The 27,699-nt window shown below is 37.3% G+C and overlaps 1 protein-coding gene across 7 annotated transcripts in view; it reads left to right on the forward strand.

Annotated features, from left to right (window-relative positions):
• Nol4 (nucleolar protein 4) overlaps nucleotides 1-27,699 on the forward strand; it is a 331,009-nt gene that overhangs the window by 200,339 nt on the left and 102,971 nt on the right. For all 7 annotated transcript variants that reach the window (XM_085700071.2, XM_048442653.3, XM_048442654.3 and 4 more), the window contains one exon: nucleotides 4,010-4,293. In XM_085700071.2, coding sequence (XP_085556197.1) covers nucleotides 4,010-4,293 — 284 coding nt within the window. The remainder of the gene's footprint in view (nucleotides 1-4,009; nucleotides 4,294-27,699) is intronic.

Here is a 27,699-nt window from a genome sequence, read left to right on the forward strand (position 1 = left end):
CGTGGATTTTTAAGTAAGGATGCACTTTTCCTGTTTGTTTTTCAAGGTAGCTGGTCTAACGGCCACGGTGACGGGTGATGGAGAGTGAGTAAAAGACAGATGCTCAAGAGTGTACACACACACACACACACACACAGAGAGAGAGAGAGAGAGAGAGAGAGAGAGAGAGAGAGAGAGAGAGAGAGAGAGAGCACTGATAGAGACTCAAGAGTGCATAGTCAAGTATGCACAGCCACACATACACACTGTAAACAGTGTGAAAGTTCATCAGCTTAGTAGGGATAAAGCCAGTCATTAAAGTTGGTGGTCATTAAAATGACATTGACAGGAGTGCTTTAAAGCAACCATAGTGTTTCTAGAGTCTTACTGCCTGATGGTTGGAATGGGGATTAAAGGGGAAAGAATAAGATGTATAGTCTTCCACTTGTTATTACAACCTTTCTATGTGAGCTAGAGAAAAGCTAACAGGCACATAAACATCCACAACATTAAATCCACTCCAAAATACGTCTAGGTATACAGTAAATACAAACATCCCCCTGCCTTCACCATGGCAGTGGATTCCACACTATTGCATCACCACATTCCACATTCTCACCTGTTGCTAGGTACTGTTGGCATATCTGTTCACCCAAGTGCCAAGTGCTGTGTTTTCTTCAGACTTCATACAGAGGCATGGTACCTAGGTTGAATTATTGAGAGAAGACCCCACCAGCCTTGATTCAAGGACTGAAGGCCCTCCCCTCAGACACTACAAATCAAAACAGTCTTCTCTCAGTGTAGCATTCTGTTACTGATATCAGCAACCAAGGCGGATGGAGTCAACCCCACTGGGTCAGAAGGCAGATGCCGCCTCAAGAGCAGTGAATTGGTGTGAGTTGGTTGGGGCAAACCACAGAATATAAGATGTAGTTGAATGAGGCAAGATGATAAAAATTAATTGACCTGTATTTACTGTTTATTCAGTGAAATGTATTGATTTATGTGAATGAAAACCTCTAAAATTTGTTTTAAATTTGATTTTTTAAAAAACTTAATCATGAAATGTTACCTTTAACCATTTAAATTAAAAGATATGAAAGTATATCTTGTACAAATAAACATAGCTTACTTATTTATTCTGTGAAAAACCTTGATTTATTCAGGAATCAAATATGTAAAGCTATTGAGTTTAGTTACCTTGGTAACATCTGGAGTGAAGTACTCTATCTAAAAATATTTCACACATTGCTTGTATTTTAAATGAAATTATAATTAGATGATACTTGCAAAGGATTTTCACAAATGATAATTATCATCCAACCTAATATATAAATAAGTTTATCTATGTATATGTTTATATAACATGATCTCAGATTAAAGAAAACAACATAGTATGTTTAACTTTTAACTGTACTAGAAACTTAATTTGGTTTATGTTAGCATGGATTTGGCTTAAAATGTAATATATATTTAGGTTATTTATTGAATATTAGAAAACTTTCTTAGAGGGAATGTTTGATATATTTTTAGAGGATTCAAGTGAACAAAAGTGAGAACACGTGTTTATGAGTGTAAACAATTTTTCAAATATGCCTGTTGTGCTCTCCTCCAGATTCTCTTTGAATGAAATAACAAAAATTAAATAATCCCTGTGTATTAGCATAAATGCTTCAATTAGAGAGAAACCACATTTTTCAATTATTTTATAGATCATTCCCTTTAATTCTGTATTTAAAACAAAACGCATTTCATTATTTAAAAGTTGGTTTTTGCTTTGTCATGTAAAAAGCTACAGAAACCACCATTATCTTATTAGGAAAAGTATCTTAAACTTTCCTGAGTATATCATCTCTGTCCATAAATATGCTTTGATTAGAAATATAAAGTGTGAAAGGTAGTATGATTTTACCATTTAAATATGTTTTAACTGATTTACTGTTTTAAATTATTGTTTAAGTTATTTCATTTAAATTCATTAATTGCCTTTCATTTAACTTCCATCTTGGGCCCCTGGTGTTCATCCTGCACCCCTGGTGTCGGCCCCTGGTGTCCATCCTGGGCCCCTGGTGTCCATCCTGGGCCCCTGGTGTCCATCCTGGGCCCCTGGTGTCCATCCTGAACCCCTGGTGTCCATCCTGGATCCCTAGTGTTCATCCTGGACCCCTGATGTCCATCCTGGATCCCTAGTGTTCATCCTGGGCCCCTGGTGTTCATCCTGGACCCTTGGTGTTCATCCTGGATCCCTAGTGTCCATCCTGGACCCCTGGTGTTCATCCTGGACCCCGGGTGTTCATCCTGGACCCCGAGTGTTCGTCCTGAATCCCTGGCTGTCCTGTTTCTGCTCTTCACTGTTCTTGTTTATCTCCCTACCCATTCCAGTCTTCAGAGATGCCAACTTTGATGGTTTCTAATTCTTTTAATTGATCACCTCTATACTTTCCTTTTACCCTCTTCATACTGCTGTCCTCGTAAAAGTCTGAGTAATGTCTGTAAAATAGAATTTTATAGTCAGGTATATACTAGGTAAAGAGATACTATCTCAGAACTCAAAATAACATCAGAATAAAAGGTTTTCTGTTGTCCTGTCCCCTCCCTGTCAAACAGACCTAACATGCTCACATTGTCTCTGAACGAGGGCCCAGCCCTCCAACAGCTTGTCTCTTCCTATTCTATTACTCTCTTCCTTCTTTTCCCAGTCTGTGTGTGGTGCTTACCAGGATCTCTTACATGACCTTTGCCCTAAATAATCTTCTGTCCGTGACTTGGCTTGTGCTGAGCCCCCTCTGAGGAAGAGTCCCAACATGTTCACCTGGCAGATGTTCTTTATTTGGGAGTTCAATTCGTATCACCATAGTCCCAGATGACATTATTTTTTTCCCCTGGATAGCAGCTGTACATGTCTGTTTTACAATGACTTTTCTGTCCCTTTAATTATTTGTGAATCACCAAAAGCAGATCTCCATAGACCAAGTATTTAGCTACATATTGGATACAGTGTCATAGGCCTAAAAAAAGGTCTGTGGATAAATAAACAGACCTCTTTTAGAGGTTCAATGTGTTTTTCCATGAATGAAATTGATTAAAAACATTAACTTACACCATACAAACAATGCAGATTTCATAATATCCAGAAGTGTGCAAAAATCACAGTGCATTTTATTCCTCTTATTCACTTATATTACTATAGTTAAGATTCATTAATAACCTTTTAAAAAAAACAGATTCTCATATCTGTTCACCATTACCCTTGATAGTCTATGGTAAATTTGAATAAGAAAAATGCAATGTAATTGTTTTAAATAAATTTTATGTATTTTCCTTTTATACATTGAGACAAAAATCAGCTACCCATCTAGCTTTTCCCATCATACGTCATGAACCACATTTCCCTATATATTAAAATGAAATATGATAAGTATATAATATTCTATTTCCCTTATTAAGCCACTTTTCTTTTTTAAAAATCTTTGTCATTTCTTAATAATTTTGCTATTCAGGTTAATACTGATACACATGTATTTTTAACTTCACAGAGCTACAAACAAAGATTAAACCATCTACACTTAAAAGTCCCTAAAGTATACATTCTGGGACAAAGATTATGAATGGTTTATTATATTTTTTGTAATACTTAACACCTAGGAAGCATATAGCAATATGTCAATACCTGGATAGGAGCTGCCATCTATTAGTGAATTGCCTCCAAGTCTGAATATTCTTAATGCAGGAGTCAAATCCTTTTGCAAAATAATTGGTAATTATCTCATTCTTTTTGTTAAATTGACTTTTCTTTCAGATTACTTTTGATATTGAACTATCTTCTTTTTTATTTGACATCATGTTTGTGTTTTAGTGTGTTTACTAGATTAAAAAATAATTGCTGCTTCAAAACAAGGTTACTACTTAGTTAAATTACATTTCTGAATAAAATCAGAGGCATATTGCTGCACATCTATCAGAACTTAGTCGGCACTAGTTGAAGATGATCGAGTATATTCCTTAAACCACACATCTCTCTTCTCAACAGATGACTCTGCCGCAGAGAGCTTTAATGGCAATGAGACTCTGGGGCACAGCTCAGTCGCTTCAGGAGGAGCTCATGGCAGGGAGACTGGGGACTCCAGCAGTGATGGCAAAACTGGGCTGGAACAAGAAGACCAGCCACTGAACTTGAGCGACAGTCCCCTCTCTGCACAGCTGACTTCAGAATTCAGGATAGATGACCAAGGCAGTAATGGGAAAAACAAGTACAAGAACCTTCTAATCTCCGACCTCAAGATGGAACGAGAAGCAAGAGAAAACGGAAGCAAGGTAAGGTCCCATTACGATTACGGGATGGATTTTACATGGTCATGAATATCGAGATGAAGCACACATGTAAATTACTGATAAACTCATAATCATGTATATCATGTGTGTTCACGAAACATTATGCCGGGGCAATAGAGTCAAGTGGAATATGTTGCAATGCTGTGGGTATTACTTGATAAAGGAATTGCTTGATTTAATGTACTTCATTTCTGTAATCTACTTGTGGATCAGTCCCTGGGAACATGCCCTGTACAAGTGTGATACGTTTAGTCTCAGGCACAATTGTGAACAACAAAGGCATCACTTTCTCATTTCTCTAGATTGGATAGACAAATAGGCAGAAAGTTTCAGTTCTCCAGTTTGCTTTGGAGACCTGGGGCTTCATCACTAATTTGCTTTAGGGATACCAAGAGCTGTAAAGTGTCAGTGGTCAAGCAGGAATTTGTAGATTAAGTATGTACAGAAAGCTGTAATGGATCCAAAACCTCTTTCAGACATATAATCTAAATTCTAGATGGTTTACATTAAACTAAATTGCAACCTCTCTATGCTTAGGTTATTTCTTAAAACATTTTAATTTTTGAAAGCATCCACACTAGAAGTTCTGCTGTGCTCATTTTAAAGAACCAGTTTCCTCTACAGATGTCAGTCATCTTGTTAGCATCTTAATCGAGCTCATCAAGTTGTGCTGCAGAGGGGATATCCAGTTGCCAACAGAGGCTGTCAAAAAACTGTCATTTTCAAAGGTGCAGAACTTTAGACAGAACTGAGAATTTTATTACATTCTTCATTTTGATGTCCTTGATTCATGCAGGCCTATAACATCTAGTTGTAGACCTAGCATTTAACAGAGATCCTATAAACAAAGTATCTCAACCTGGATTAATTCTGCCATTTGCAAACGCTCTATGCCTTTGAAATTGGCTCTATTTAAATCTCCTCCTTGCCTGAGGGTGTGTTGTTTTATCCTCTTCCAGCGAGTCACTTGACATTATAACACACTTAAGCTCTTCTGTCTAAGGGAGACTACTACCATTTGCTCTGGTAAATGCATCAATACATTCTTTGGTGGTTCAAAGATAGATCACACAATGCAAGTGTTTTTCTACTTACTGACATTTGAAGCTTTGCAAACATAGAATAGAAAGGCACATTTTTCTTCATTCTATAGTATCTTGTCTTTAAAAAGTCTAGGTAACCATAAACCATTTTTATGAATACAAATAGAGAGGTTTACTTGTCATCGTGATAATTCTGAATTTTAAGATTTTGGGGCCCTAGGCACTCATAAATTCATTCAAGTTTAGGACCTTACTTTAATCTTTAGTAACTATTTTAGAACCACAATCATCTTAATAAAGTCAAAGTTTTCCTAATTTAACATTAATCTCCTTAAATGTAGCTTTACTTCTCTAGTAAAGATATCACAAAAAGGATAGACAATGGAATAGCTTTCACTGCTTTTTCCAACATAATCTGAAATAAATTTGTTAAATTTTAATACATGTCACTTAATGCATCTCTGGAGTTTTGATCTTTGAGATATATGTGACCTTCATGTTCTAAACATGCCAGGACTTGTATTCTTGGGTTAGAGGTTTCAGGGAATTTAGAATGGCTAAAGTCCCTTAATCAAAGCTTTAGGTCATATTAAGACTTCAGGTTATATTCACTACAGTTAAGTATGATAAAGTTGCCTTTAACTTGGTTGTTTATGAAGATTATTCTGGCAACATTGTAGTGGTAAGTTGTAAGTAGTAAATTGGGAACTAGAAGGAAGGAGGGGCAAAAGCCTGGTTACAGAGTTATTGAAGCAAGTTATAAGAAAAATAATGGAAATAGGAATCGAAAAGCAATGGGAATGGAAAACATAGTAAAAAAATGTGAGCTGGTTAGTTTTTTTCTTCTGTTTTTAGTGTGTAGGCTGTGTGTGTGTGTGTGTGTATGTGTATGTGTATGTGTGTGTGTGTGTGTGCGTTGTGCATGTACATGTGTTGTTCATGTGTGTATAAATGTTGAATATGTGTGTAGAATTCATGTGTGTATATATAACCATTTGCAAGTGCTCGATTTTATCTGTATTTTTTTTTCTGGAGTTAGAGTCCACATGTGAAATATTGTAAGGTTTTTGCTTTCTGGTCAGCATTATTTTACGCTAACACTATCAAAAGAATTTTGGTCCAAACTTTGTTCCATCAGCATTATCTTATAGATTTTCATGGAACTTTCTATCACTTTGGTGAAACCTTAGGTAATTACACAAGCACCAATTTCTCTGTTTGTTGAAGGGATCTAAAAGCTAACAACGTAGAATCACTGAGAAGATTTATGAGTTTAACAATGACCTATTTCACAGTTTTATTGAGAGTAATAGCAAACAAAAAATGATTTAAAAGCATTTAAAGGCTAGAAGAGTGCATAAAAATGCTTGGAAAGCAGCCCTGATTTGGAGGATACTTTTTAACTGATTGCTTATTATTATGTAAATTCACTCAGTAGACCAGAAAGAAATCACATTAACCAATCTAAAGACAAGATAGATTGTACCACAAGAATTTAGGTGGTGTTTGTTTTCTTTGCTCACAGCCACAGTTTAAGGAGCAAGTTAACAACATTAAAATTCAGGACTGAGAAGAAATGACAATGATCTTGGAAAATAAGACCCAAGAAGATATGTGAGGGAAACAACTCTATACAGAAGTAAGGGCCATAAATCACAAGCCTAGTGTTTGTACCAGCCTAGAAGTTATTAGTTGTTGGAACTGAAACAAATCCAGAATTCTAATGGAGGGAAATATAGAACTCTAGAAATGCCGAAGGGTAGGTATTTAATTGTTATTTTTCTAATTTTGAGTTTTGGAGCCTAGTCATAGTTTGCATAATATGTTAAAATATTCTAATGCAATCTCACAAGGCTAATGTCTCAATAACAACCGCTGTTACATGTAATAGCATATTTATAATATACCCATATCGAGCAGAGCTTGTGATTACTGTTTTGTGCCTAATATGCAATCTTGCTTATAATGTTCAGGCTCAGGTCCCAGGATGGTTCTGTTTTTACTTTATTTAATGATATTTTTTTCTCCCCATGTTCCTTGTCATATTTTTTCAATTAATGTTTCATTTACTTTTCACTAAAATGAATGTTACCATTCAAATTAAAGACCATGAAATATTAATTATAATTACCAAGAAGATTGATATAGCATTTTTCTGCTATGAATAGAAGATAGCATTCAAGGAATGGCCTCTTAAGTTGTGTGTGCATGAGATCATCTTTGAAATGCTAACTGTTGTACTTTGATGTTTGTAATTAAATTGCCTTTGTTTGTAGGCATTCTAATTTATTATTGTTTAAATTGATGACTTTTCAGCAAAAGATTTTTTTTGTTGTTCTGTAATGATGTTGGTTCTGATAAGTAGTTGTTTAAAATAAAAATGATAGTGGAAGATACTTTGTTGTCAGAAAGGACAAGTTTAGGAATTTGCAATTTTACCTGGATGTCAGACACATTTTTAAAAAAAATATGGAAAATTATATGTATAAGAGAATATTATCTGGACCTACTATTCATTTTTTAAATGAGTTCTTTCTAATTTTTTTTATTTTATTCGTGTGGAGTGTAAGGGTCTCATATATAGACCTATAGATATAAGTCAAATAGTCAGGTATTGTACATACACATCTTTACTTATGTAATCATCTTGCCATCCCTTAGATTTACTTTTAATGATTAAATAGTAGCTAGCCTCTTGGTAAGAAAGGAGCAATTGCAAAGAAAAGGGATTAGATGAAAATAGCACTAGGGAAGGACAAAGATGATGAACAGGGAGCAATGAGTCACAGACAGACAGTTCAAGAAAGAATAGCATATCGACTGAAGGAAACTTCCAGATCCTTTTAGAGCCTTTGGGGTGTGGGGGATGGGTGGGTGAGGCATTGCATAACAGGCTCAGACTGAGCTTTGGGATGAATTGCTCAGGCATCTCTGCTTCAAGGTAGCTTCAAATGACCCAAGAAGAATGAAGAAGACTTCTAACAGGATGAGGGCTCAAGGGAGCAATGTGGGATAAGATGAAAGGATAGCCAAGAATTCTTTAGGAAAACATGTGTTAATAGGAGACACAGGGCCTAAATTGATACACTGATCAGTTACCTTGATCATATTCATACACGTGGCTACATTGATAGCCACAGAGGAAATGGAGTATTATGTCTGTTACTGGTGTACTATGTCAGCTGTAAGAAGGAGGAGCTCGTGTACAAGACAACATAGTCAAACCTCGAAGCATCGTCATGGTGAGAAGAGATGATGCACATCGCCAGCTGTGTTTATAGGAAAGGAAATCAAAACCATATTGTAATTATTTTTTCTTAATTATCAATTACACAATTAAGTGATGAAGCCTAGTGTGGAAAACAGCACTGTGTGGGTGTTGGGTTCTGAGCCTGAATCTGCTGGAGGAGTAGTCAGTGAAGTTAACCTCTTATTCTTCTCTATGGCACCAGACCCCTTTAGAAAGTCACTGGAGAGCTGGCAAGACGGCTCAGTGTGGAAGGCATGCTCTGGCAAGCTTAAGAATCTGTCGAAGGAGAGAACTGGTTCAAGTCATTTATCCCCTGACTTCTGTACCTGTGCCTAAGCGTGCACGCACACACACACACACACACACACACACACACACACACAAACATGTGCGCACACAGACACACAGACACACACACACACAAACATGTGCGTGCACACACATTTTAGCAAAAATGTGTCAGACACATTTTAGCAAAAAAATGCAATAAGAAGGCATTGTTGTCCTGCTTACCATCACATGTGCTCATTTTGTCCACTATTCTGATGTGACTACAACAAGCAGGATGGAGAGCGATGTTATGTTGGTCTCATGTCCATACCCAGAACACTTAGTTCTTCACACATTTGTTATCTCAGGGTAACAAATATGACAGACCGGAGTCTTCTATAATTAATGTCCTGAAAGGTGCAAGGTGAATGGGATTTGTAATTCTGCCTGTGCAACAAAATATGAACTCTGAGTTCCTTTTTAAACATTCAAGAGCTCAGTGAGGTCAATAGACAACCCAAGTGGACCTCAGCCACCACTGTCCTGCATTCATAACTTAAGTATCTAAAGTTATAAGATGCATTTTTACCAAGTTATGAAACCGACCAATCTAGATTTTTTTTATTTCATAAATCAAAACAATCTATTTTAAATGATTTTTGTGCTTAATTATGCTTATTATTCTTATGGGATTTTAATCATGGTTTGTGTGATGTGTGTGTTGTGTTGCTTCATGAATTACACTCTTTCTTAGAAACAAGGTCAAATGGTTAAAAATATCTTTCCATTCTGTAGGTGCCTTGGCAACAGTAACAGTTTTAAGATAGAAAAATAAAATGGTCTAGATTAAACAATCTGAAATGATTTGTACATTTCTCATAAGAACTGGTGTGATTAGAAGTCTTTGGAATAATACTCACCTAAATTTGAGAAAAGAACAAAGGAAGAAAAATGAAGACCAGATTAAGCAACCTATTCATTCCAACTGTCTCAGTATAAGGATTTATATTCTTATTAATGTTAAACATTCAAGAACAAACTTATAGGGCCTCATTGTTACAAGGAGGAGTGTGGTCTTTTGTTCCGGCTGCCCAGCAAGCTTAACCCGAAATAACCACACAGAAACTGTATTCATTTAAACACTGCCTGGCCCATTAGCTCTTACCTCTTATTGGCTAACTTTCACATCCTGTTTTAATCCATTTCTAGTAATTTGTGTATTACCACGAGGTCGTGGCTTACCAGTAAGAATCTAGCCAGTGTCAGCCTCAGGCAGGAGCTTCATTGTGTCTGCCATTCTGACCTTCTTCCTAGCATCCAGTTCTGTCTTCTCCGCCTACCTAAATTCTGCCCTATCAACTAGGGCAAGGCAGTTTCTTTAATAACCAATGAAAGCAACACAAATACAGAAGGACCTCCTACACATCATTATTATTGTAATTATTTAAACTTTATCTGTAGCATGTGACTGATGTACCATTATGAGTATGCCACATGTGAATGGATGTCAGAGGACCACTTTGTGTAATTTGTTCTCTGATTGCTTTTACATGGATTCCAGGGCATAAATTCAGGTCCCCTCACATGAGAGGTAAGCACTTTTTATCAATGGAGGCATATCACAAGCCCGTATTGTTACATATTTTATACTTTTGAAATAGAGATGTTGAAGTTAGTCATACCAAGAGGATAGCTTGACTTAATGGGCTCAAAAACATGAACTAATTAATTTGTCCCAGGAACCAATAATGAATGTAGAATGTTCTGTGTTATTATGATAGATAGGGAGCTACTTAAGGAATTGTCTCATGCCATTGTCTCAATGGTTCATTAGAAATAAACTTGTTATTTTCAGGTTTTACATATAGAAAAACAAAATCTCTAAAATCAAACATCTCTAATGTAGCTCACATTTAAACCACTACACCTACAATGTGAATTAAGATAATCTTGTAGAAGAAGGCACAGACAGAATATGAGTCCAATGATAAGGAAACGAGTTACTGAACATTATCTTCACTACCACAGTAAGTACCTGCCCTGGGCCGTGCAAGACTGGGCCAATCTCCAACCAGTAATGGGGAGGAGGAGTTGCTATTGGGTGCTCCCTCCACCTTCCCCCATCCCACTCCCATTCATTCCTCAGAGAGGGTAAAGCTTCCCAAGGAAGTCAACAAAGTCTAGCACATTGCTGTGAGGCAGAGACAAGTCCCTCCCCCCCTGTATCTAGACTGAGCAAGGTGTCCCTCCAGAAAGAATGGGTTCAAAAAAGCCTGGTCTCACTGCCAGTGGTTCCACCGTCTTCCCCAGCCATACAACTGTCACCCACATTTAGAGCGCTAGTTGGGTCCTACGCTGGTTCCCTCACTGTCAGGCCAGAGTTGGAAGGCTTCCATTAGCTCAGCTAAGCAGTTTCAGTGACTATCCCCACCATGGTCTTGGCCTCTTTGCTTGTAACAAAACCGTTTCTTGATAGTAATCAGGACAACATTTGACTGATGTCACACCCCCAGCTACTACAGAATGGCTTATATTTACCTCCTAGTCAGAATGCCATATTTATCATATTTATGACTTAGTAGGTCATCATTTTTAACTATGAATAGTAATGTCTAACCTGTCAGCAGCTTTAAAGTCCAGATGAGACGGGATACATGCTTTGTAGGCAAGTACAATAGTGACCACAGTGGTTCCTACTGGCACCAGAATTTAGAGCTTGTCCAGAAATGACAAGAATGCTCTCATCTCATGAATTTTATTTGGAAAACTTCATACACATTTTCAGTAACCTAAAAATCACCTCCTGAGATTGGCCATATAGAGAAGTTCTTCAAGGGGGTAAATACTTCTCTTTTCCTTCCCCTGTGCTCTCATCCTTCCTCTTAGTTCCACTTACTGCACAGATATCTGAAATATGTAATTATTTCCAGAGGCATTAATCCTATAGAATGTTTCCATGAATACTGTGCACTTACAAAAGAGATCCTAGGACACCTTGGATCTCTATTTGTTGAGATATTCATTGGCCCCATTGAAATCTGTCCTACTAAAACTCTACTTCTCTGGTACCATAAGTCAGATTTAATTCCACCAGAAAACAGAGTTTTGTGAAATTCTAGGAGAGGTCTATGAAGAGAGAGAGTGTAGCAATGGCATGTTCACACGCTGAAGTGATTTGTGTGCCTGAGGCTCACTCACTCCCTTTCAAATGCCTGTTGAGTGACAAGTGCCGACATTGGACTATATTACAGTAGTCTTAATCTCATCTGCCTTTTCATGAGAGCAGTGTCTTCACATTGTCACCTTGCTTGTTAAACTCACCAGCACCGGTCTTTGGACTTAGCCTGCCCTATTCCAGGTGACATGGCACAATTTGCCTTCTGAGCAGAGATTCCTCAGTGAATATTTTTATCACACACAGTGACTTAAATGAGATGAATTTGCAGCATGAGGGATTGAGGAGGAAGGCAATTATTGCAAACTGTGGGATTCTGGGATTTATCCTGAATGTAGCATCATAATGTTAGTTTTGTGAAACGTGTTTAATTTGATTTCATTTTGGTCTTTGGAAAATTTAGAACCTCAATATTCACCTATGATGTTTATTTCCATACTATCATTAACTAATACATTCTTCCTGGGAATGCCTTCTTTATTACTGAAGCTTCTCTAGGAGAAGAACATATAAAAACCAATAGAGCATATAAAATATAAGGTGGATATATATATATATATATATATATATATATATATATATATATATATGAATGATGGTTCACGTAATTGTGGAAGATCCTGATATGACAGCTACAGAGTGTGATCCATGGAAACAAGTGAGATATTTCTAATCCAACTCCACAAACCTGGAATGAGGGAGGCTTGTGGTACAAATTCTAGTCTAAATATGAAGGATAAAAACCAAGTGAACAGTACCAGTGTCTTAGAACAGAAGGAAATGGGTGCCTCAACTCCTGAAAAATATAGATTTATTATCCCTCCCTATTCTGCTGAAGCCTTCAGTGGATTGGATAACACCCTCTAACTCTGATGGTATACTGTTCTACAGCCAATCAAATGAAAATCAGTCTCTGCCCCCAACATGTAGAAAAAAAAAGCTTTATCAGCTTTATGTCATATATTTTAGTCAAATTGGTTCATAAAAACAACCATCAAAGGTTGACCTCCTGTCAACCCAGTGCCCATCTGCCTCTGCTTACACAATGCTTAAAATCAAAAACAATGACAATAACCAGGTCATAATTCTGTATAACATGAAACAGTAACCTTTTTAGATTTAATTTTAAACAGACTAACCCCTCATCTTGAGAGGAAATGAAATGCTCTATCCTTAGTAGCTTAAATGCTATGGTATAAAATCAATAGTTCCAAATTCTGACATAAAATCAATACAGTATGCTATAAATAAAGAAATAGGTAATCAAATATATTTTAATGCATAAATATACACAAACATGTTTATTACTAAAGAAAGTAAAATACTCATGACAGTTATGATTTCATTTCCATAGCTGGCCTACAGCACTAGCTGACATAACTTCTGACTTCTACTGTTTATTCTTGACCCTACTCACTATTTTCAAGGTACACCCCTAGTACTTAATGTCCTTTGGTTGGCAGAGTGACCCAAATATTCAGTCTTCCTTGTGTGTGTGTGTGTGTGTGTGTGTGTGTGTGTGTGCAGTCACATGTTTATATTTATGTGGGTGCACATGTGCCTGTTCTTACTCATGTTGGAAAGCCCAGAAGACGGCTTCAGGTATTGTTCCTGAAGCATTGTTCCACTCTGCTTTTTGAAATTATTTTTCTGATTGAAACTTAGAACTTCTTGATTAGGTCAAGTGGAATATCCAGCCAACCTCAGTGTTCGGCCTGTCTTCTTCTCCCCATGCATGCAGGACCACACTAACTGCTCAGTTTTTAACATCAGTTCTGGGAATTGAACCCAGGACCTCATGTTTGCGTGGTGAACACTTTACTGACTGGGATAACTCTCCAGCTTCCAAAGCTTCATTATTGATTTACAAGGGCACCAATGAAAGTAGAGAGACTTGAACATACTCCACAGCAGGTGGAGTATTGCAGTAATATTAAATCAGTAAGGAGGCACAATGTAAAAAAAGAAAGCCTCCCCTTCAGAGGAGGCTTGGAAATGTGAATTTATGATTGTCAGAAAATATTTTGCTAGAATAAATTTTCTTATTTGGGTTTTAAAAGAAACACTTTTCAAAAATAAAACAAAAAAGAAAGTTATTTAGATATCTTATTTTATTTAGATATCTTATTCTATTTAAATGTGTGTGTGTGTGTGTGTGTGTGTGTGTGTGTGCAAATCCCTGAGTTAAGTACTATGAATGTAATGGATAAACTCAAGCTCAAATGAAAATATATGCAAAGTGTTTAGTGTGGATCTAGAGAAAACTGAAAAGACCACCATTTAGGTTATAACTATAAATAAGCAATCAGTGCAGCAAGTTATGCATAATGTGAATGAGGACGTGTGTGAAATCGGGAAATGACGGGAGCTGGTGCATACTCAGGACAAGAGAAGAAGCAGGACTGGAATAAAAATGAAGCAGAGGGTCCAATGAATACAGTTTCTACTGGGTTCTGAAAGTTTGGACTTTATCTCAAAGAGAAGGGAATAGGTTTTGGTATTGATGAATATGTGTTTGGACTCACAAATATTAATATCATCAAAATACTAAATTTTCAAAAGTAATAAAAAATATTATTTCTCCCACTAAAGAAACAGTGATAGGAAATCCCAGTTACCATATTAGAAAAGGAAGATGCTGAGATAAATAAAATACCATTCCTACTCTTGAAAAAAACTGTTTATTGAGTGACACAATCTCATAAATAACACAGTATAACAAAACAATGAAACAGTAAGGATGCTTGTGTTCGTTAAAGAGCTCCAGACCATTGGCAAACATCAGCAGAAGCCACAGGATAACCGTATATTCTTGCACATGCCCTTAGGAAGCTCAAAGAAAGGATGGCTTTCAGAACTCAATCATTGAGTAAATTCTATAAAAGCAAAAGTACAATAATATGACACCTGTGCCTCATGAGAGCAGAGAATGGGCGATGAATTTCCTGACTCCCCTCTGTCTGAAAATGAGACATTGTCTGTTTTCAGAATATTTCATGCATTTTTAGATAAGTATTACCTAGGAATCTCAATATTGGGGAAGATAATCACAAGTTTTAACCTTGACTATGGATCATGATTAGTTCATGTAAAAGTTTTGACAGGCCACAATGGTTTCTGTTCCTAAATAGGCTAAGAACTTTATCATTTGTTTCAAACTTGATTCTAGCATTTTTCAGCTTTTTTAGGTGCAGAGAATGAGTTGTGTGTAAGTAAAATTCAAAAGAGCTACAGGGTCCGAGTGGCTTGGACTTAAAAATACTAAAGACTTGAATTTTATCATATCCAATAGCATAAAACAAAAAAAGAGGTCAAAATATAAAATTCTAGCTCTCCAATATCGTCTTCAAAAATTAACTCAATTTAGTTTGCCTCCTTTGTAAATGCCTTCTCCAAACTGTCTGAAAGATCATGAATCTCCCCTCCTACTGCCCTTTCCTCCCTCCCTTCTCCTCCATCTCTCTTACTCTGTCTCTGGAGCAGCATTTGGTGCTCTCCCACTCCACAGGTTGTGTGGGCAGAGCCTCAGTCGGTTTCCTGATAGGGTCAGATTGTCGGTGCTGACCATGCTTCAGAGACTGGGAAGCATGGAAGCTGCCTGGTCTCAGCACAGACTGCCTTGGTGAAGGTGTCCAATGCCAGAGTTGACCGGACTTCAGGGCTGTTAGAGAAGACCACTGGTCATTGGTTTGTACATGTGCTCCCTTCTCCAATACCAGGGATTGTGTTTTCCCTGGCTTCTTTAAAGAGGACCAGAGCTCTCCATTATCCCCTGTGTATTATGAACCATGTTCTTTCCAGTTACTTTCCCACAACACTCGAATGTGCCGTTTGACTCACTTTTCCTTGTTCACAATACTTCCATTTATAATGTCCGAGTAAAAATAGGACTGCGTGGAGGACTAGGGTTAATGCTGATGGAGATCTCAGAATACCAGCTGAGATTAGCTTTTACGACTGTCTCATCATGTCCTGATTTTCATTTCTGAATTGACAGTAGAGATGTATGTTTCACGAATATTATAAACTCTGATTTACCATTTGCATAGAAAATTTCCATCAAATAATATATTTTATGTCTTTTATTATTTTAATCATTAGTTAACAGATATTATTGAGTCTTGATACCTAGGAATACCAAAAGAATATGATAGTGGAAGAAAACATGCCATCCTTGTTTCTTGGAGGCACCCAAGTCTGTTTGGGTTGGGCTATTAGTGACAAAGAATTTAGAGGTGGGATGAGAAGAGAGCTCATGATAGAAGCACAATGGCAATGGTGTGGATCTGGGGAGTCAATACCTCCTTTCTGTAATAAACAATTTCTCAGCGGGGAACTGGGGAATGAGCAGGGGCTGGGCAATGAGCCAGCATCTAATGATGAATGACTAACTCTAGGCATAATCACCATTAGGAGACAGGAAGAAAAGAAGGCATGGCAGAACGTGAGGAGATGGTAGTAGTGTTGAGTCTGGAAAAATGCAGACTATATCTGCACAGGCTTCTTTTGTGAACTTGGTTGTCATCTCTATTAGAGGATGTGATGAGATTTTCCTTTTGTGATTGTAGAGTTGGGAACTGGATGAGATAAATGGATAAGATGTCATCTCAACTCTTTGAAGTAGTCTCACTAAGATGCCCATTGTTCTAGTTTCCAGCACTGGCAACTGAGTGGATGGTAGCAGGAAGCACTAGAGTAGGTGTCAGGGTCGATATCCTTCCCTGCAGTCCTTTCTGATACCTAAATTTGGCTGTCACTGTTTCTCATAGTCCTTGTTTCTGCAGCACTCTTGACTTTCTCTCAAGTGCACAACTGTCAAATTAATTCCAGTCTTAGAAACACTCTCAATGAACAAATATGGGCCTTCAAGAAACACTTTGAATTTCCTTTTATACTTTCATCAAGATTGTTGCTCTCTTCATCCCGGTATTTATCAAAGTGACACATAAACACTATTTATGTTGTTTATACACTTTAACTTTTGCTTCAGTGCCAAACATGTAGTGATGGCTTTCTGTGATGATGTTTCATTCTGTAAGCTACAAACTTTTAAAATGAAGTGTTAAAAATTGTGTCATGAGGATAAGGCATGGAAACTGAAGCACTCACACACTTCTTTAGTTAACCTTGACATGACCACAATCATTACCATGACTTTCCCCTCTATCTTTTAAGTCCAATTTGCACAGAATAAAAAAAACTCATATTCCCAACAAAAAATCAGACATGCTTGTCTCTTTGTCCACACACAAGTCTATATGTATATTATACCCACATTCAAAACTGCCTTGATGAAAGGCCATTTCTCGGTGTGTTATGTTCAAGATATAGCTGTAAGTACTATTCCTGACATAAGAGCATAGTGGAGAATGAGTTGGCATTAAACTTCACAAGACAATGAGAGAAAGAACATTTAGTTAAATTCTTCCATCGACTTGTGATGAAAAATGAAGCAATTGTACTATGTATCATCTCCAACACAGAGTTTCTGAAACCGTGTTAGCAAGACTGCTGTGCCTTCCCTGCACAAATTCCTTTACATAACACTCAGATGAGAAATGCAGACGGAAGGCTGAGGAGGAAAATAAGTATGTGTCATGAACAAGACTCGGTACTATCTGCCCCACAGTAAATTTGCAGAAGTGTCCTGTCCAGGCAACCTCTGCAGTCATTGTTCATTCATGCATTCAGCACATTTACAAAAAAACTCGACATGTAGAGACAACAAACCCAAATGCATTTTTATTTGTTTCCATGAATAAAACATTATTTTTTAAATTTAATGTTTGGGAGTAATGTGTAAAATTGCCAGCCATGTTCTTATCTCTGCTCCTGACATAATGTTCTGTCTCAAATCAATTCATTCAAGATTTTTTTTAAATTCAAGGCAAACAAGTCCTCTGTGCATTGTGTAGTAGATGACATTCACACAAGAAAACCTGTGGTGTTGCCTTTACTTGCAGCCTCTGTCATTTCTTCCTTACTTATGCCTTATCCTCTGATGTTGCTAGCATCTAAAGGTGCACAATTCATGGAGCCTGCCTGGTAAAAGGGGACCTTCATGTGGGTTGGAATGAGGTTTACTGATCTTCCCTCATACATAAAAGCATCCATTAGCCTGTCCATAATCACCCTACCAGGCAATTATCATAGAGTTTTTATGCTATACAATTCATCAATTTAAATTGTGTAATTTGGTGATGTTAGTATAGCCACAGATAATGCCTCTGTTCTCATGGTTAATTTCAGACAATTGTAGGCGGGTAGATCTCTGTGAGTTCAAGGCCAGCCTAGTCTACAGTGCAGGTTCCATGATATCCAGTTAAATAAAAAGGAAGAAATTATGTTCCCTAATGATGGCCCCTTTCCCCCATCTTCAGGTTTAAGAAACAAGGAAAAGCATCTGTCTTTGGATCTCTTCCCAGAATTGATAGCATGTAGTTCCCGCAGAGAGGCTTCCATATCCTAGAACATTTCTAAGATTTAGCTATTTCATATTACTAATTCATACTAGATTCCTTCCCATGAGAAGACAACATCCCATGGTCTGAACATACAGGACCACATTTTGGATTCCCTCTCATCAGTTCATGACAAGTGACTTTTTCCTCATTGAGACTGTTATGTTTTTGCTATAAATGTTATGTACAAGGTTATGTGGAGATACACCTCTCCATATTTCTTGAGTGCATATCTAGATGTAAACTTACGAGTTCCTATGGTCACTCTGTTTATTCTTTTTTTTCTATTTTTATTTTATTAAAAAAACAAAAAACCTATCTTTTTCATTTTATATACCAATCTCAGTTCCCACTCCTCCCCTCCTTTCATTCCCTCTACCTTCATCCCCACCATACCCCTATCCATTCCTCAGCGAGGCTAAGGCACATTGCTTTCAGGAAGGACCAAAACCTCCCCTCCCCCCATACACACACACACACTATATTTAGACTGAGCAAGGTATCCCACCAAAGAGAATGGGTTCCAAAAAGCAGGTACAAGCACTAGGGATAAATCCTGGTCCCACTGCCAGTGGCCCCACAGTATGCCCCAGCCATGCAATTGTCACCCACATTCTGAGGGACTAGTTTGATCCTATGCTGGTTCCTTCCTTTCTAACCAGAGTTGATTAGTTCAGGTAAGCTGTTGCAGTGGGTGTCCCCATCATGCTCTTGACTTCTTTGCTCATATTCTCATTCTTTCCACTCTTTGATTAGACTATGGAAACTCAGGCCAACGCTCTGTTGTGGCTCTCTGCCTCTGCCTCCATCAGTTGCTAGATGAAGGTTTTATGGTGAAGTTTAAGATAGTCATTAATCTGATTACAGGGCAAGACCAATTCAGGCACCCTTTCAATTATTGTTTAGGGTCTTAACTGGGGTCATCTTTGTGGATTCTTTAGAATTTCCCTAGTCCAAGTTTCTTGATAGCCCCATAATGCCTCCCTCAATCAAGATATCTCTTTCCTTGCTTTCTGTCTCTGTCCTTCTTCTTTCTTAACTGCCCTGTTCCCTCAGGTTCACTCAAGAAGGTAACTTCTCCTACCCCCATGCTACCAACTTTCTCAGGAGGGGAATCTATATAAGTTTCTTTTAGGGTTCTTCTTGATACTTAACTTCTCTGGGGTAGTGGACTATGGGGTCATGGACTATAGGCTCGTGATCATTTACTTTCCAGCTAGTATCCACTAATGAGTACATAGCATGCTCATCTTTGTGGGTCTGGGTTAACTCTGGATTTTTTTTTCTAGTTACATCCATTTGCATGCAATTTTAAGATGTTATTCTTTTATGCCAGTGAGTAGGTACTCTATTGTGTAAATGTACCACATTTTCTTTTTCCATCCTTCAGTTGAGATTATTTGTAGAATCTGGCTATTACAAATAATGCTGCTATGAACATAGTTGTGTTGTAAGAGGAGCGTGCTGTGTCCTGCCTCCTGGCTAGCTTAACCCCCGAAATAACCACACAGAAATTGTATTAATTAAATTACTGCCTGGCTCACTAGCTCTATCCTCTTATTGGCTAACTCTTACATCTTGATTAACCCATTTATACTAAATCTGTGTATCACCACATGATTGTGGCTTATTGGAAAGAGTCTAACCTACATCCATCTCAGGCAGGAGATTCATGGCATTTGCCACACTTCCTTTCTTCCCAGCATTCTGTTTTGTCTACTCGGCCCACTTAAGGCTGCCCTATCAAAAGGCCAAGGTAGTTTCTTTATTCAACCAATGAAAGCAATGCAAATACAGAAGTACCTCCTACACCATTTCTCCTTTTCTATTTGAAACCTTTTTAAGAAAGACTTTCACTTTAACATGGTAAAATTATATATAACAAAGCAGTTATCAAGAAGGAATTATGGTTACATTATTTATATCTATTTATCTTTTATCATAACAAAGGGAAACTGTAACTATCTATCAATTCTTCAACTCCATCAAAGATTCCAGAAGAATACTATATTACCTAAGTAAATGAGAAATAAGCAACTTCCAAAACTCTAGAAATGACAGAGACATCTCACTGCCTATACAGTAACCCAAAGTTCTTTTGTACCATTGGGGCATCCATCTTCAGCCTATAGACCAATAGCATCCAGCAGACATTTCCATGAAGCAGGAAATTCCAAAGACAGTTCAGTCACTTTCTTCTGTGTCATGCAGAATGTCTCGCAGACTCTTTCATGAAACAGGAACCCCAAAGGACCATCTCACCTTTAGGCAAGTTCAGCAGTCCTCTCTCTGTTGGTTCTTTGTGTTCAGTTTATGCATCAGTCCAGGCCAGAGCAGTTTCTTGCCCAAATGGCGAACCTACTCCATAAGGAGACTCTTTGATGCCCATCTTCCTCTTGAAGTAGCTTGGTGCTGTTAGGAGTAGATATATCTCACTGTCATGAAAAGCCATAAGTTATTAAAACATATTAAATGCCATATTCTGTAGGCTTTGAAAGATATGAAGAATGCCTATCTGGAATATATCAATGCATATCTAGAAAATCTAACTAACATGACTACAAACTTGACTATTATAGACGATTATCTATTAACCTATATTTATTAATTCTACATTACATTTTTAAATGAACTACACAATCACAATACCTTAATCAAGAGCAGAAATATACATATAACAAGATTGACCTTAAATTTATAACAATAAAGCAAAATCCATACCAATGCAAATTATTCATATCTATATCATATCCCTCTTTAAATGTAAACAAATAGTTATAAACAATATTAGGAATATGTACATATTTATTTCTCTCCAATCTTCTTCCTGCTGTATTTGGGTGCTGTTAATCAGGTCCTTCATGGTATATCCCATGTGCTAGGTTCATCTCAGTCACAAGTTGAGTGAATTAATTTTCTGAGGGTATTTACAGCAACCTTTCAGGAGGGCATGGTCTACCATACCATATTTGTCTATAAGCAATCCACAGGGTCTCATCCTCTGTGAAAACAAAAGAAGAACCTCTTTTCCAAAGCATCATATCTTTAGACCCAAATTCTGAAGTCAAGATACCTTTATGATAGACATGGTTGACTAGCTTAGCAGCACATACAATGAAAAGTCTCTCTGTACTTAGCTCCTTCTCAGTCAAAAAATTCAAAGAAAACACAATGTACATATTCCAGACTCTCTGTGAATTTTCCATTTTTATGTGGCTTATTTTTCTCTATTAATTTACTCCGTTTTTTTTTTTTTAGGACTTTACCCCCCTTTTCTCTGTATCCTCTTTATCTTTTTCTCTCCCAAGCCTACGTACATTTATTTAACAGTGTTACACATTTAGAGGTCTTTTATGTCTCAATCTGTCCTGTTGCTTTGTCTGTAATTTTCTACTGTCTTGAAGAGTTTTTAAAATGCTAAGCAGTTAGGTTGTAGCTGCTCTGGATGTTCGCTCCACCTCTCCAATTTCAAAATGGTGGGCTTATCATTTCCGCTAGCTCTGGGGCCTCCTTGTAGGAGCCACACTTAACAATTTAACTCTGAGAATGAGCATGCAGGATGTAAACTCTTTCTTTCTGAGTTACAGCCAAATCTGCCATGCAGAGCAATGTGCAGCCTGGAAACATCTCTGCGTATGACAGCAGGAATCCACCATGCTTTCCCACCTCCCCAACCCTGATTCCTCCCAGGAGGAAGAGCTGAGCCATGGGCATGGTCTCAGCAACTTTACTCCCAATCCCAAGTGGACACAGAAACACCCAGGCCCACAAATGCTTCATAGCCAGAGTTTGCACCAGTAGCAGGGCCCTGGGCACCACTCTATAGTATAGAGGAGTGGGCTGCATCCCACTGCCCAGCTAGCTTAACCCCCAAAATAACCACACAGAAATTGTATTAATTAAATTAATGCCTGGCTCATTAACTCTATCCTCTTATTGGCTAACTCTCACATCTTGATTAACCCATTTCTATTAAATCTGTGTATTACTACATGATTGTAGCTTACTGACAAGAGTCTATCTTATGTCCATTTCAGGCAGGAGATACATGGTGTCTGCCACACTTCCTTTCTTCCCTGAATTCTGTTCTGTCTACTCCGCCCACCTAAGGGCTGCCCTATCAAAAGACCAAGGCAGTTTCTTTATTCAACCAATGAAAGCAATGCAAATACAGAAGGACCTCCTATACCATAGTTGAACAAATCTCCTTGTAGTATGATTGAGCAGCCTTTGGGTATATGCTCAAAAGTGGTGTTGCTGGGTCTTGAGGTAGCTTAATTCCTCATTTTCTGAGAAACCTCAATACTGATTTACAGAGTGGTTGTACAAATTTGCATTCCCACCAGCATAAGCTATCTTTGGTGTTTTTGACCTTAGCCATTCTGACTGTTGTAAGATGGTACTTCAGAGTCATTTTGATTTATATTTCCCTGAACATTTCCTTAAGTGTCTTTCAGTCATTTTAGATTCTTCATTTTCTGTTGAGAATTCTATTTAGATTTATACCCATTTTTAAATTTGATTATTTGGTATTTTTTATTTTTATTTTTCCATTTAATCATTTACACTTCCTTCCCTCCTCCCAATCCCCTCCCACTCCCCCAAACTCTCTCCTCCCTCTCCCACCCATCTTGAGAGAGGGCTTGGAATCCTGCCCAGTGGGAAGTCCAAGACACTGCCCACTACATCCAGGTCTAGGGAGCTGTGCATTCATATAGACTAGGGTCCCCAAAAGCCAGAACATCCCATAAAAACAAGTATCAGTGCCTTTATCAATGGCTTCTCAGTCAGCCCCCATTGTCAGCCACAATCAGAGTCTGGTTTGATCACATGTTCATTTGTTGTCTAATTTTTTGAATTCTTTATACATTTTGGAGATCAGTCCTCTGATGTGGGTTGGTAAAGATTTTTTCCCATTTAGTTGGCTGGCTTTTAGTTTTATTGACTGTGTCTTCTGCTTTACAGACGCTTCTCAGTTTCAGAAGGTCCCCATTTACTTATTGTTGTTCTCAGTATCTGTGCTACTGGTATTGTATTTAAGAAGTGGTCTCTTGTGCCCATGCATTAAAGGCTACTTCCCACTTTTTCTTGTATCAGGTTTAGTGTGGTCAGATTTATATTTGGATCTTTAATCCATTTGGACTTCAGTTTTGTGCATGGGGATAGATATGAGTCTATTTGTATTCTTCTACATGTCGACATCCAGTTATGTCAGCATCATTTGTTGAAGAAGCTTTCTTTTTTTTTCATTGTATAATTTTAGCTTCTTTGTCAAAAATCAGATGCTCATGGATGTGTAGATTAATATCCAGGTCTTCAATTTGATTCCATTGGGTCAACCTGTCTGTTTTTATGCTAATTCCAGGTATTTTCATTACTATATCTCTGCCAGCAGGTTTTCTAACGTGTTGGTGACATTTTGCATTTTAACCTGCACTGAATGACATTTTTGGGTCCTTTACATTCTCACAAATAGTTGTCACTACTCTCTTATTTTAGTCATCTTACTGAGCATACAGTAGAATCATCCTGAGGCTTTGTCTCCATTAGGTGATTGATATCTGCTGCCAGATGTCCTCCTCTTTATGCATGTGTGTTTCTGGGAGTTTTCTATCAATTTTTTTGCTATTTTTCTCACTATATTGTTTATTCTTCCAGTATTAAGTTGTATGATTTATTTATTTTACATATATATAACCCATATATTATATATAAATATATTATATATTTTAAATATATACTATATATATTAATATATATATATATATATATATATATATATATTACCCATCATGGGATACACAATGGTCCAATCTTCTTTCATTCTGTGTCTGCTCCTTTCCCTATTTTGATAGTCTCTCTTGAATCACATATGGTTTCAATTTTGGTGAAACTCAAACTACATAGCTCTTCATTCCCTGTACCACACCTCGGTGACACGGTAGAGCCGGCCCTAAAGTTGTAGGTGTGAGAGATCTGAACCTGTGCACATAAAAAGCAGAACGAGCCCATCTCTTGCTCATCACTTTAAGGGGTGAACTCACCAGGCCAATGTAGTAGAGCTCACCTGGTGGTGAGGACAAGGGAGAGCTGGTGGACTGACCAACCCAGAAAATACCCAGGCCCAGAATCAGGGTTATGAGTTAGACTACCTCAACATCCACCCATCTGTGACCTGTTTGAGAATGTGAAGGGTCTGGTCCTATAGACCCAAAGCTGCAGGATGTCCACAAGACACGGCAACAGCAGCCTCCAAAAGGAGAGTCAGTGAGGGCCCAGCAACAATAGTGTTACAGAAACAAGAAGCCTTGAACCATACCAATGAGTCTCTGAAACAAACACTCGCCAGTAAAGGTACTGCATAAAAGGGTTTACTGTGTGACTCACTGTGTCACTACAGCTTCCATGATGAGACTGAGTTTTCCTTCTTTTTTTTTCTTAAATTTTATTTTATTTTGGTGAGGGTTGCAAGGACAGAGGGTAGATATAAAGGGACAGGGAAATGAATGGGAAGGAGATGAATGATGTGAAGAACACAAAGAATTAATAAAAACAAAGAGAAAAAAGAATCCATAGATATATCCAGAGCCATGGTATTCATCACTAACCCTCTTCTTCTTTACAGTATTGAATGATATTGTTCATTGTTAGTATCCTTGATGAAGAGCTTTGCTTGCTGATGAATGGCCTTTCTTCCTTTGTTGATCAGTAGATGAGACATTTGGACTTATTTCTACACTCTTGTCTACACATACACATATTGTCTTGCTAACTAGAGTTTTGTACTCAGTTTTGAAACTAAGAAGAAAGAATCCTCCTATTTTGTTCTTTAAAATTAAGTTTAGGCTGTTCTAAGTTGTAATTTTACATGAATTTTGACATCATCCTGTTGATTTTCATAAAATCCAGCTGAGATTTTTTTACAATAATTTGAGTCTATAAACCACTGTCATCATACAAATATTAAATTCTACAATCCATTCTATTCTATTTTCTGATATATGTTAAAATCACCTTTGCTGGTTTTATGATTTAAATTTTGTACTCTTTGTGAAATATAGTATCAAGCTGGATTGTTTCATTTTTGACATTAATATGTCCTAGGATTTTATCCTTATTCTTCCCTTCTTTTTTCCACTGAATGAATATTTTAATTATCATATTGATTTACTAAGTATTCTGTTTGTTTTTAGGGTATTTCATCTTTGATTTCATTATTTATTACTAAGTATACTATATCAGAATAAGCTTTAGATTTACACTGTCTCAGCTTCAATATGACAAAGTGACACTATGTCACCCTCTTCCTGTTTCCTGTCTACAGAGATGCTATTTTTTTATATCTATAATATACACGTGTGTTTGTGTGTGTGTGTACTATACACTCTTCTATTATTCCATGTTACAACTTCATTCATTTTGATGAATATTAAGGAAGGAAGCAGGAGCCATTATGTATTTGTCATATTTCTTTAGTTTAATTATTTCTGATTTTTATTCATTCTTCAAAATGCACTTTACTATCTTATTTCTCATAAAGTTTGGTTCCCATCAACCTCCTTCTTTCTCTTGTTACAAGTATATAGCTTTTCTATATGTTAAAGACTCAATAACACATTTATGCAATTGTATTTATTCCTTAACATAAGTCTGGAAATAAATTTTCATGTACACTTTCATTTGGAATAATGTAATCAGCAGTAATTTATTTTCTCTGTGCCTGTAAGGATATGATTTAGTTTCTGAAATTGTTTACAACATAGAAAATTTCCTTTTGTAATTTTAATGAAGTGGTTCTGTAGGTAAGAAATCATAACCTGTTTCTGAGTTTCTGGACATCATTGTTTTCCTTGATTCATTGCATTATTTACTTTTAATATCTATTAATCTCACATTTCTTTTAGTTGAAAACTTCAGATAAGCACTGCTTCTACATTACTCCTGCCCCACCCTGTCAAATTCATGTTATGGTCTTTAATTATTATTGCTACATGCCTTTTTACATACACACATAAATATATAGGTCACATACATACATACATACATACATACATACATACATATGCATTTATATTGTATATTCCCATGGATATATATTATCCTCTGAGTCCATTTCTATCTGCCCATAAGTACATGTGTCTAGGACTGGCTACTAGGACTAACAACTTTTATGACAGCTCATCTCTAGAGAAGACTGCATCTTATCTCAGCAGTCATTGACCACAAGTGGCTCTTTATCTGTAGGAGGAGTCAGGTTGAATTTCCCCTGTCTGCATTGATATGTCAGCTGACATTGTCATTATGCAATTCTTGTCTAGGCAACCATATTGGTAAGTGAATTCTCAACATGCATGCATTTCCCATGTAATGTCTGTGGGACACCAACAGGCAATTGGGCCTCTAGTTCCTGCAATCTTTCTGCCGCCTCTTCCATATTGTTCCCTAAGTGTTAGGCATACGGTTCAGCTTTCAGATGTATCAGTTGGGCTAAGAAACCCTACAGTCACTTATTCTCTGCATTTGCAACCAGGTATGAATCTGTGTAAAAGTCTCTGTGAGGAGGTGTGAGAGTTACAGCGATCTGTGGACATGAAGATGAGTATTTAGAATATAGTTAGAAGCTGCGTTAGTTTATGAAAATCGCAGTGGTGGGCTCTCCTTGAGATCAGTGTCCTCATTATCCCTGGGTGGTAGTTGGCTACTTGGCTAGCTTTGCAGTACCATGCAAGAATTTCCTCTTTGTGAGTGAGCCTTAAGTTCAATTATATAGCTATTGGTTTCTCCCAAGATTAAGGTGAGATTATTGCAGCCCTGTGAATATTTTTGAGTCTTGTTTCTGGTTAGGTTCACAGCTGGGTGGAGCTATGGATTATACAGCTCCTTAGAAGACTGTGAAAAGCTAACCCTCAGGTCTTTCAGGTCAGTCCAGCTCAGTTCCACTAAGTCTTGTGTCTAAAATGGATCTGTCTTCAGCATTGAGGCTTTACCTTCAATCCTGGAGTATTATATTTTTAAATAGCCATGGCATATAGGTTTATTAGTGACCAGTTCTCTTTGTCAAACTTTGAAGTACAATGCACCATTGCCAGGACCTTCTGTTGTTTCTAAGTCAAAAAAACTCATTGAGGAGTTGTGAATGATGAATTACTTTTCTGCTGTTTTTTCTCTGTATTTTCTTTCTTTGTTTTT

The sequence above is a fragment of the Myodes glareolus genome, chromosome 13 (assembly GCF_982192425.1).
Source record: "Myodes glareolus chromosome 13, mMyoGla1.1, whole genome shotgun sequence".
Lineage (NCBI taxonomy): Eukaryota > Metazoa > Chordata > Mammalia > Rodentia > Cricetidae > Myodes > Myodes glareolus.